At 37.8% G+C, this 12,461-nt stretch overlaps 1 protein-coding gene across 1 annotated transcript; it reads right to left on the bottom strand.

Annotated features, from left to right (window-relative positions):
* Positions 1-6,169: 6,169 nt before the first annotated feature.
* LOC123656925 (vacuolar protein sorting-associated protein 41 homolog) lies at positions 6,170-12,415 on the bottom strand. Its single transcript, XM_045592537.1, has 2 exons — positions 11,920-12,415; positions 6,170-8,520 (listed from the first exon to the last, which is right to left on the bottom strand). The coding sequence occupies exons 1-2, from the start codon at positions 12,353-12,355 to the stop codon at positions 6,434-6,436; spliced, it is 2,523 nt and encodes an 840-aa protein (XP_045448493.1). The 5' UTR covers positions 12,356-12,415; the 3' UTR covers positions 6,170-6,433.
* Positions 12,416-12,461: the final 46 nt, after the last annotated feature.

The raw sequence follows: 12,461 nt of genomic DNA, 5'->3' as shown, positions 1-12,461 counted from the left end.
ATCTCAGACTTGGCTTCGGCCTTACTTTACCAGTCATCGAATCAGAAGAAAAATAAAGCTACTTCAGACTTGGCTCCGGCCTTTTGATATATCAGAACGAAACTTACAAATTCAAACTAGGCTGTATGGATTATAGTCCTTTGCCTTTCCCTATTGGGGATAAATTTTAAAACAACAACAACATAACATATATAGAAACACAATTATTTTAATTAAAAGTTATAATTTTGATATAGTATATTATCGAATATATCTAATACCTTAAGTTACCTAAGCCATTCTTGTGTATATATATATACATATATATATATATATATATATATATATATATATATATATAAGCTGAATTTTGAAAACGGTTCCAACGATTTTCATGAAATTTAGTATGCGGGGTTTAGGAAAAATTTTATTTTATCCCTGGTTTTAGAAAATGAAAAAATGACTACAATATCATAAGAATACAAAAGTAAACTTCGCCATTGTGTATAAGATTAGGTTAGCTCAGGTAGGAAATCATCCACTCCCGAAACGCAAAGACCCCGGTTAGAACACTCATGTCTCCAGATTGATAATTTTTTCCCTTTTTTTTTCTAATTGCACTAGTATTTTTTTTTAAATAACCAATAACCATATATTTTTATTATTATGACGGTAAAATCGAAAAATATTATTCATATTTCATCAATACCTATGTAATTTATATTTAAATATATTTCAGTGGCGTAGTGTGGTTGTCGGCCGCCTGGGGCGGAAGAAAATTTTGCCGCCCCCTTATTTAGGTATTTCAATTTAAAGTATACTAAAACTTACTTAGCTGAGTGGCTACGACATATAGAATTTAGCCACCCCCTTTCATCCCGTGGGTGTCGTAAGAGGCGACTAAGGTATAGAAAAGTTCCAATAATAATAATAATGATAAAGCTTTATTTAATTCCATGCAAAATTCATCAATCCTTATCTCAATTTGCCCAAATCAAAATTTCAATCAATTAAATAACAATACAAAATAATTAATAGTACTTATTAGATTTTATTAGATTAGTGATCATTATTAAGACATACTATTTCATGTAAAATAAATAAATTAATCTAATATATAAAATTCTCGTGTCACGGTGTTTGTAGTTAAACTCCTCCGAAACGGCTAGACCGATTCTCATGAAATTTTGTGTGCATATTGGGTAGGTCTGAGAATCGAACAACATCTATTTTTCATCCCCCTAAATGTTAAGGGTAGTCCACCCTTAATTTTTTTATTTTTTTTATTTTTAGATAAATTATTTATATTTTTATTTTTTTATGATACAACATTAAGAAATACATACAGCCCTAAATTTTCAACCTTCTACGATCAACCCCTATATTTTATTTGTTAATTATAAACTTTAATTTTTTGGCAGGATTTTTATATTTATTTTGTCATGACTTAGAATAAAAAAAAATATATTACACTTAATTTTCAACCTTTCTACGATCAAGCCCTATTTTTCCATCGCAATTTTTATTTTTTATTTTTTTTAATAATTTCCTTTAATTGTGATTTTTTTCTCAATTTATTTGATCTCCTGTCTTCGCCGGTCGATAACTATCAATCGATCAGTTATGCCCGCTAGATGTCTACATTACGTTGTCACCTCTTATTCAGCAAACATTACGGAGTAGGGATGAGAATAAAGCCGGTCTCCTGTCTTACTCATTATACTGTTTTCGGCCATTGTTTTTTTTTTGGTTTTATTTGTGTACCGATCGTAGTAGTGACTGTTATACGTATTATTTTAATTTTTCTGTGCACTAAATAAAGCATACTTTCATTGTCTACAACGCTTTCGTTTATAAGTAAATCCCCGCACACTTATATTATAGTAGATAGTTTATTGGCAAAACAACGTTTGCCGGATCAGCTAGTTAATAATATGAAATAGCAAAGTTCCAATACCACTGTGGAACTAGTGAAGCCGACCGATGGCGGTATGGCCATCCTACGGCTAGCTTACATATATATTACATTATATATACACAACCGAAGACCAGCAGCAGCGTCTTCGGTGCGACAAAGCTAGCCCTGCGGTCACTAACCCGCCTGCCCAGCGTAGTGACTATGGGCAAAAACCCTCATGAGTTCGCGGTAGAATTTTAGGGCCCTCGGTTCTCGGTAGCCCCACTATTCCCGGCTACAGCAGCGGCTGCGGTAACGGTGGGGCGGAGGGTGCTGAGGATCACCGGGATACGGGAGGCTGCCACTCAAAACTACAGGTACTACGTACCGGTTACGAATAATGGAGGCATGTTACGGCTGGACCACAACCTTACCGAACTGGATGTAAAACCGAGTCTTAAGCTTAAACTTAAGTGAAGCATACTAGGGTTGTCTGAAGTTTGAAGAGAGGGCGGAGACACGATGATCCTGGACTCCGGGCACTTGTTCTGCTTCCGTGAAGGTGATGGGCTTTCCCAAGGTGGCGTCGATTTTCTGGTCCACAAGACTCTCACTAAAAACGTTGTGGAAGTCAGCAATGTGTCGACCCGGGTAGCGTACCTTGTACTTAAACTCAGTGACAGGTACTCCCTAAAAGTGATACAGCTCTATGCGCCGACCTCAGCACAATCTGACAATGAAGTCGAAGCCTTGTATGACGATATTACTAGGGCCATGCATCGGACTACTTCGGCCTTCTACAACGTTGTTATGGGAGACTTCAACGCTAAAGTGGGAATACAAGACCGCGACGAATCGAGGATCGGACCACACGGGTAGGGGCGCAGGAATCGCAGGAGGCAGATGCTCGTCAACTACTACGAGTCAGAGGGGCTCTTCTTGATGAATTCAATTTTTTGAGAAGAAGCCCCAAAGGCGGTGTACATGGCAAAGCCCCAACACTATGACAAGGAACGAGACAGATTCAGTTAATTGGTTTAACACTGTAACCACCGGCTATTGCGGAGCACTTTAAATATATACCTCCGAAAAGAGCAGCCCGCTTAGTGAAATCTACTCTCCAACGTACGCTGCCCCAATTACTATGTGGCTCCGAGCAGTTTCAATGGGAACTCCAAAACCGATTCGATTCGCTGGAAACTACTGGCAACGTGGAAGAGATGACCGACAACGTGGTGAAGACGGTGTGTACACTAGGTCGTAGGCACTTTCCGCCGACGACGTCAACAAAGCAGTCCAACCCTCTTCCGAAGCTTGGATCAAATGTGGCGGAGGCGCGAGTTGCTCACTGCTCCAGCAGCTTCGCCAGAACAGAGGGCTCTTTCCAAGAAGATACGAAAACTTGTACGCCGAGACCTCCAATACGAGACGCTCAAATACGAGAGAAATTGCTACTCTGATTGAGCAGAATAGGGATGACGTAGTTACGACTGAGCTACTTAAAGCCGCAGGGCGACCTGCCCTAAAAGTCTTGGCGAGACTCTTTCACGCCGTCACCCACCGAGGTAGCACGCCGGAGGTGTGGTCCAGTAGTGTGTTTGGTGCTGTTCTTTAAGAGAGGCGACAAGTCTCTGTAAAAGAATTACACATCGATCTCACTTCTGAGCCATATCTATAAGCTGTTTTCGAGTGTTGTTACGAATCGTCTCGCCAGAAGACTCGACGAATTCCAACTACCGGAGCAGCGGGGTTTCAAAATGACTACAGCACTGTAGACCACATCCATACTGTTCGGTAGATTATACAAAAGACAGAAGAATATAATTAGCCGCTGTGTATGGCATTTGTGGACTACGAAAAAGTCTTCGACTATTGCTTCTCAAAATGGAAAAACAAAAAATACTGTTTATCCAAATGTTTTGGATTAAGTTTTAAAATAACCTAGCAATTAATATTTTTTTTTTGTATTAATAAATGAATTTGATGTAATTTTTTTTATTATTTTACTTTATACGTAGCGAAGCACGTACCGGGCCGCTAGTATTCACTAATTGTTTTTATTATTTAAGTTTTGTTCAATTTTGCCGCCCCCTAAAAAGTGCCGCCCGGGGCGGGCCGCCCCCCCCCGCCCCCACTACGCTACGCCACTGATATATTTATAATACTTTTAGCTTTAAATGCATCATGAAATCTTTAAGGTCACGATTCATCAGTCGTGGATAACGCTATTTGACGGATGACGATACAAATAGACTTTGACAGCGGGAGGTAGAATAGGCCAGTAAGACCTGTTTCTCCTCAATTAATAAACTACAACTTTAAGATAAATAAATAAATATCTATACAATACACCACATACGGTCGTCTGTTCCTAAAGAAAGCAACTTAATGCTTGTGTTATAAGTATAGTTCACGTAATGTAAAAAGAACGCTGGCCTCCAAGCTGCGAAAAGGCGATTTATCGGTCTATTTGGTGGTATGTGGTAGGGTGCGGGGTGTGTGTATCACGCGCCGTATGCTTGCCGGTGTACTATTGGTTGGACAGTTCGACGTCGACTCAAAATACTATCGCACACAAAAGTTTTAAATTACGGAAAAGTTTTACATAAATAAGTAAGAAAAAATATTTATAACGTATAATTCGCCTCATATAAAAAGAACGCTGGCTGTCAAGATGCGCAAAGGCAATTTACAGTGTTTTCAGCTCTTGAAAAAACTTTTTCCTACCGTCCATTTTTTTTTTAGAACAGTCTTATTTGGTAAATAAGCACCTGTCAATCGTAATTCACGCTTTTTCCGCATTTATCACTCACTTTCACAACACATTAGCTTACGGACATTTGTGAAATTCCATTTACTATTTATTTCATTAAAAAAAATATCAATTTATCATTTTAAAGACATAAAAACTATAAAATGTTGTTGTTTTAAAATTTATCCCCAAAAAGGGAAAGGCAAAGGACTATAATCCATACAGCCTAGTTTGAATTTGTAAGTTTCGTTCTGATATATCAAAAGGCCGGAGCCAAGTCTGAAGTAACTTTATTTTTCTTCTGATTCGATGACTGGTAAAGTAAGGCCGAAGCCAAGTCTGTAATTTGAAAAACTATTAAAATACGAATATCGAGAGTACAGATAATTAATATTTTTGAATATGACATTTCAGTATCTTTTTTTATAAGGCAAATAGGTATGTGGTGTGTGTGGCTCCCTTTTTAGAAAGAGCCTCACAATTATTCCACATAAATTATATATAATTGCTTGCTCTACCGGCGACAACAACTAAAAAAATTGTTATTACTTTTGATTAAAAAAATTGTAATTTTGTAAAGTGGTAATTATTATACTTATTTAGTGCGAATTATTCGCACAGGTAATTCTAATATTTTTTAATGTAACTACCAATAACAATTATACGAAGCCGCGAGTGAAAGCCCAATTAAAAAATAAAAAAGTAGTCCTTCGTGCGCGAGTGTACCCATGCGCCAACACACCTCCTCCAGTTTCTTTCAGCATTCTTTTTACATGGTATAGCTAGCTACCAGTCGGCTGTTATAACTCGCGTCGTCGTAATTATACATATTTTTTTTCGATAAACATACTTATAATGCATAAAATAATTCGATAAACATACTTATAATACTTATAATATATAAATTAATATTTATATTACACCTAGACTCGGGGTGGGAATCGAACCTACAACCCTTGGAGCAGAAAGCAGGGTCACTACAAACTGCGCCAACGGGCTAGTTATTCAAGATTAATATATGCGATAGAAATATCTCTTATGTATAGTAGAATTCGATGGCAAAAAAGAATAATCAATCAAAAACTTTTTACTGTCGGATACTGTCATCCGTCAAATAGCGTTATCAACAAACGGTGAGACAGGCCCTAAAACTGCTTAAGTATTTTAACCGACTTCAAAAAAAGGAGGAGGTTACTCAATTCGACCGTGTATATATATAGTATGTTTATGAACCGATATTGATAATTCTTTTTTTTTTGTTGGAAAGGAGATATCCCTAGTTTGGTACCATGATAATGAAACCAGCGTCTGATGATGGGATCCCAGAGAAATCGAACGAAACTTTCGAAAAACCGCGTAACTTTTTACTGGGTGTACCGATTTTAATGATTTTTAATTTAATATGGTATATCTTATAAAATGGTAAATATTAATAACTATTTAAAGTCAAATAAATGATTAATTTACCAAATAATGTAAATTAAAAAAAAAAATGCTATTTGATTATTATTTTTAGCAGGAGGTTGAAATCACAACAAAAGTTTTATCATATTTTTTTGATATTATTTTTATCAAAAGTGACAAATCTGTGTAGTTTTTAATTAGTTTTACTGTAATTCAGCAACACGAGGAAAATGTTAACGCCACCTCATTATAAAAGCACCATAATTATATGATAAAATTATTTATATAAATAAACTAAATTATTTGATTAACATCAACCATTATTAGGTTAAGGTACACAATTTATACGGTTACTATTTATTTAATATGCACAGTCCTATCTATTGATTACAATGAGCGGGTCACATCTTAACGGCGCTACAGACACTACAATGATTACACTTGACTCCATCTGGCAGGCACTCTATGTGGAAAGAATGTCGACAATTGTAAACAATTAGGTCCGACGCGTTGGATAGGTCCCTTATTATAATGCGTCCTTGACACATACTGCATAAGAACTCGTCCGTCACTGATATTCCCTTCTTCTGATTTATTATTAATTTTTCGTGCAAATCGAAGTAATTTCTGAGGGTTATAACTTTGCAAGCTTCTTGCACGGACATCTGTAAGTGATAATCACACATCATTTTCGCCAGCGATTCCTTCAAGTCTTTTATTTCGCAACCAGATTGTATATTTTCTATGAGCATCCTTGGATCGACGTAATTACCTATTCTTTTGAGAAGCAACGTGACCCATTCTGGTTTTCCAACTGTGTGCATTATGAGGTCTGTCCAAAGTTCCTTATCGTTGTGCTCCTGGCAGAAGTTAATAGCTTGGTTTATATCATTGAGTTTTTCTATTATTATCTGGAGAGCCTCGTTAGTGTTGCCGATACGACCGAGCAAGAAAACCATTTCAGGGTAAAATTGATTGCTTTGACACACATCTAAGGCTTCCTGTATGGGATAGTTATCACTGCCTTTCAGGAAAGGTAAAAGTTTATTTCGAGCATATTTAGCGTATAACATAACCAGCTTGCCATGGTATCGTCCATTTGGCTCCACTTTGCTATACGCGTCGAGATATTTGAACAAGTATTCGTCGTTATTTTCGAGTTGCTTCTCCACGACTTCATATGGCACCTTAGTTTTATCTTGCAATAGTATGGAGATAGCTTTATCACAGTCTAGAGTCATTAGATCCAGTATTTTATCATATATAACGGAGTACATGTTGTGTTTCGTGATCAACGTGAATACATCTTTGTGTTGGAGTTTCAAGTAAGTTGTGAGGGCTTTATCGTACTTCTTTTGGTAACAATACAGTAAAGCTAGGGCTTCTAAATATATATTACTGTCGACTTCAGTGGTCAGCAAATGTTCTAAAACTTCCTTCACGATAATACTTGTTTTGTATAAAGCTGGGTTCCATTCCTGGACTAGTTTTAGGAATCCGTGTGGATCCACCTTAAGGTACTCGTAGAAAATAAGAACGTATATATGCGAACTGAGAGCCTGTTCTGGATTCCTAGGCACGTAGGGACTAATAGCACGCAATTGGTTTACTTCAGCGAACTTAAGAATTTGGTTTTCCCACAAGACTTTATCATTTTTACATATCCTTGCGCAGAGAATCGCTGCCTCTTCGAAGAGATGTTCAGAAATCAAGTGGTCTAAGTACTGCACACCGACCGTAACCACTGAGTGCTTAGACGTTTTCCCCCCGACTTCTTCGAGAACGGATATCGCCTTCTCGAACTTTCCATTTTCAGTTAGCCAGTTAACTCTATCGTCGATATCGTAAGGCCTCGCTATTACTATATCTTTGGGCGACACTATAAAAAACCTGTTCTCTTCAATGAGCATATCCAAATAATAATCGTTACAGTTGTATTCCTCGTAACCGGTAATGGTGAGACTATCGGTTGCGATTTCGCAAAATTCACAGTCTTTATATTCCGCTACTGAAAGCACCGGCCTCTGTGACTTACGGGTCTCGGGGTCTTTTTCTTTCGGAACACCGAGTATTACTAGTTGATCGTCGAGAGGCCCTAAGCCACTGATGAACGAATCAGTCTGAAACGTGTGCACAGGATCAATGAGGTACTCTGTAACGTCGCGCGTTTGTAGTTCGATTTGACTCCGCTTGCGTATAAGGCATATTCGGATAGTATCCACCCACCCAATCATGAGAGTTTTGGGCGCCGACCAGAGGAGATTGCAACGAAAGTCTTCAATTGATCGGTTGGGATTTTTTTCCCACTGGATAAGGCCCAAGGAGCATCTTGCTACGAGGTCGTAAACGCGAACGCCCACCTCACTGGCCCAGGCCACGAAGCGGTCGTGCCAGGCTATGGCTTGCACGTAGCCCTCACACTCACACAGGACTGTGCTGCGGAGGCGGTTCAGGAAGGTCTTCTCATACAGTGTCAACTTGTTGTCACCTGTAATTTTTAAAAGTTATAAGAAATCATAATTCAATCAATTTATTTGTGTTTTTGACTACAGTATTATCTATTTATTGCATTTTTAAAAAAATATTCCTCAAAATTTAACATTTTTGGACAAAATTTAACAAATGAATTATATATTCAATAATTAAGGATTAAAACACATTTTAGACCTTCCAAATCATAATTAAAAATAATTTTATCACAAGTTTATCCCTATCCCCAGTTAAAAAATACCCTGTCACAAACCTCAAACTTTCAAATATTCGGATGGAATTGTGAAAAATGTTTTTATTACCTCTGATAAATAAATTGTCATATAAGTCAGTCAGTCAGTTTAACCTAGCCCGTTCTATTGCACACTGAGCGACTTGAAATTTGTGGGTAGTTTCAGTGGCGTAGCTAGGTAACCAAAGGCCCTGGGGCAAAATATAAACGAGGGCCCTAACTAAACTATTTAAAATCGTTTTTTTTTTCCGTATTCGTCGTAGTTCGAATTCGACATACTCTAGAATTGTCGTTATACAGTCGACTCCGTAATAAACTGTAAAACCAAATAAAAATTGTAACTAATTTTAGTGTACGAATTAAAAATATTTTATGAAAATAAAAGAAAATATCTACATGTTACGTCGATACTACGATATCGTCGGCGAAACTAAGGTGAGAAGTGCATTCGCCGTTGACCTTGACGCTTCGTATCCCCCAATCGAAGGTCTTAAAGACATCCTCCAGTGGTAAACAGTTTCGGTGTTATTACATCTCCCTGCTTATCTCACGCTGGAGGAAAATTCGTCTTGTTCTCTGGTCTTGGATATGAACGGTCATTGTCGCCGCATAGTACATACATCTCATCATTGGCCTTAGTCCGTCTATTGTAGACGATTTAGACAGTGTCAGACAGACACTGTCTAAATGGAAAACGCAGAGTTGCCTAAGCTCTGCCCTCTCGACCTAACTGGCTAAGCCCACAGTAACGACGAGCCGATACGTGTGGAGCCAGTTCAGCCGCAGGAATCTTTCGCATTTTAGAGCTATGCCACGAATGCTTGACGGACACCATTCCGGGTTTCAAATGAAATTTCCTTGTCCAGGACCTTGATAATTTTGACCCAGGTTTATCCCTCGGAAGAAATGGGGTGGTGCTATTCTACTTGGACGACACCACACGGCATATATCCATCACAGCATATATACATCTCAGTACCTCGATATATCGCCAGTCGATATGAAATCTCTACCGAAAGTCCATGACAGCTTAGGTTTCGACAGAGTCGAAGGCTTTCTCATAGTCCACAAATGCCATACACAACGGCTGATTATAGTCTTCTGTCTTTTGTAATTCTATAACAGAGACTTGTCTCCTCTCTCAAAGAACAGCACTACCACACTGTTGGACTACGCCTCCAGCGCGGTACCTCGGTGGATGACGGAACTAAAGAGTCGCCCTGCGGCTTTCAGGAGCTCAGTCGTAACTCTGTCATCTCCTGGGGCCCTCCCGTTTTTAGGCTGAACGAGCGCCGCACTAATTTCATCTACTTCAATGTCCGCGATGTCTTCCGAATAGTGGCGTACCAATGGTGCACGTGGATCTTCGGTGTCCCAAGTCTCTTCTCAGATCTGAGGGCGAGAGCAAAAATCTTTGCCATCCGCTGTTTTGAGCTTCGCAGGAAGGTCTCCAATGGTCTTTGGAAAACTTTTAACCCCCTATTCTGCTCAATAAGAGTAGTAATCTCTCTCGTATTTGAGCAGCGAAGGTCTCGGCGCACAAGTTTCCGCATCCTTTTGGAAAGAGCCTTCTGTTCTGGCGAAGCTACTTGAGCAGCGAGTAACTCGCGCCTCTGCCACATCAGATGGAAGCCTTCGGGAGAAAGTTTTGACTGCTTCGTTGACTTCGTCGGCAGGAAATGTCTGCGATCCAGTGTACACACGAAAGTGCCTGCGACCCAGTGCATACCGTCTTTATCACATTGTTGGTCATTTCATCCATGTTGCTATTGGTTTCCAGCAAATCGAATCGATTTTGGAGTTCCAGTTGGAACTTCTCAGAACCACTTAGAATTTCAGACAGTATAGGTCGATGAATAGATTTCACCAAGCGGGTTTGCTCTAGACAACAAAAGCATTTATTCAGAGTGCCCCGTATAGCCAGTGATCACTGCTGGTGTTAAGCCTTCTAATCACAAACACATCTCTGAATATATGTCTCTGCCTTACCGTTACCGCGACCACTGCTATATCTGGAAATAGTGGGGCAGCCGGAAACTACAGACCCAAATTTTTAATGCGGTCTCATAGGGTTTTGCCCATAGTCAGCCCTTGTCAGGCGGGTTGGTGACCGCAGGTGTGCTTTTGTAGCACCAAAGACACTGCTGCTTGTCTTCGGTCTGTGCATTTTAAAGCCAGCTGGTCGTTATCCCGTTATCTGTCAGCTTCATTAGTTTCAAGGTGGTAGTAAAACTTGTTATCCCTTAGTTGCCTTACTATACCCACGGTAAGAGAGGGGGTGGCTATATTCTATTATACGGTAGCTACACTGCAAATATTATACTATAGCAAATAATATATAAATTGTCATATAATGAAGGTTTCTTATTACATTATAATATATTCTTAAAACATAAGAGAAACACAATCATACAGATGAAGGTCAAAAATATGTAGCTGTACTATTTAAACTGAAGGTTAGATGGCCAGTATGAAAATATGACAGCATGAAAGTACATTATTTCCTTATTTGGTGAATATAAATTAATAAAAATTATGCTTTTACAGACAATATAATTATGTTGAGATCAAAATTGCCTTGATTAAACTAACATTATTGCCAAATTTTATGATTCACACAATGAATAACACATTGTGTGAATCATAAAATTTGTAAATAATGTTAGTTTAATTGAGTTATATGTTGTCGTATTACAAATATTTTTGAGTACAACATTTGATGATAACAAACCAAGCACATTGGTAATTTTGTTTACAAGAAATTTGCATTTCCTTATACAGACATTTTTACTCAAAAAAAAAAAAAAATATATAACTTTGAATATTTAGGAAGTTGCGAATATATTATTATGCAATATTCCTAGTGTATAGTGAAAGAAATGCAGAAATTTTATAATTATAGAAATATGAATCATGTAGAAATAAATAGGCGGTCTAAATATACTATACATTATTGAAAGACTATTTACTAACTAATACTATTTTCCTTCTAATTATTTTGCTATTAGGTTTTATATTTTTATATTTGTAGTTTGAATAATAAGATATAAAATTTTAAATATTAATAAAATAACACAACAAAGTTATATCATGAAATATTTCAATCAAAGTATATGTATACTCTATACCAAAAATGTGTTAAATATTTAATAATATAATAAAAACCTGTAAGAAACCTTCTGCCAGATCCAGATTTATAATAGTAAGGATCCAAAGCAATAGACTTCACGACTCTCCCCAGAGTTATGTTGTGAGTATTGTCATTAGTGTAGAGACCGTACACCAACACTTTGCCGTCGTCAGAGCAGCTTGCGATGTAGTCTCCATTCACGTCCACTGATATTTTATTAACAGCTATAGCATGCGCTTGTAAATCTTTCTGATTATTGTCTTGAGATATAGGCACGGTGTTGCCTTCGTGATCCAGTAGGTGAATCACTCCCCACTGAGTTCCGAGGCAAATAAACTTCGTGTGGACACAAATACAACTTACAGCATCCTTCAGGAGTATATTTTGAACGTCATTACCCATTCGACAATATTTCAGTAAGGGTTCCATTTTTTTGTTCAGGCTATCGCAGCTCCCTGAATTTATTGCCATTGTAACGCATGCGATAATGTTACATACTCATTTAAAACTGCTAATAATAGTATTACAACAATTTTCCTTTCCTTTATTGTTTCGATGTTTTCATGTTGCTGACTTT

The sequence above is a fragment of the Melitaea cinxia genome, chromosome 10, assembly GCF_905220565.1.
Source record: "Melitaea cinxia chromosome 10, ilMelCinx1.1, whole genome shotgun sequence".
Taxonomy (NCBI): domain Eukaryota; kingdom Metazoa; phylum Arthropoda; class Insecta; order Lepidoptera; family Nymphalidae; genus Melitaea; species Melitaea cinxia.
Note: the sequence above shows the minus strand (reverse complement) of the source record. Positions and strands in the feature narration are given on the sequence as shown.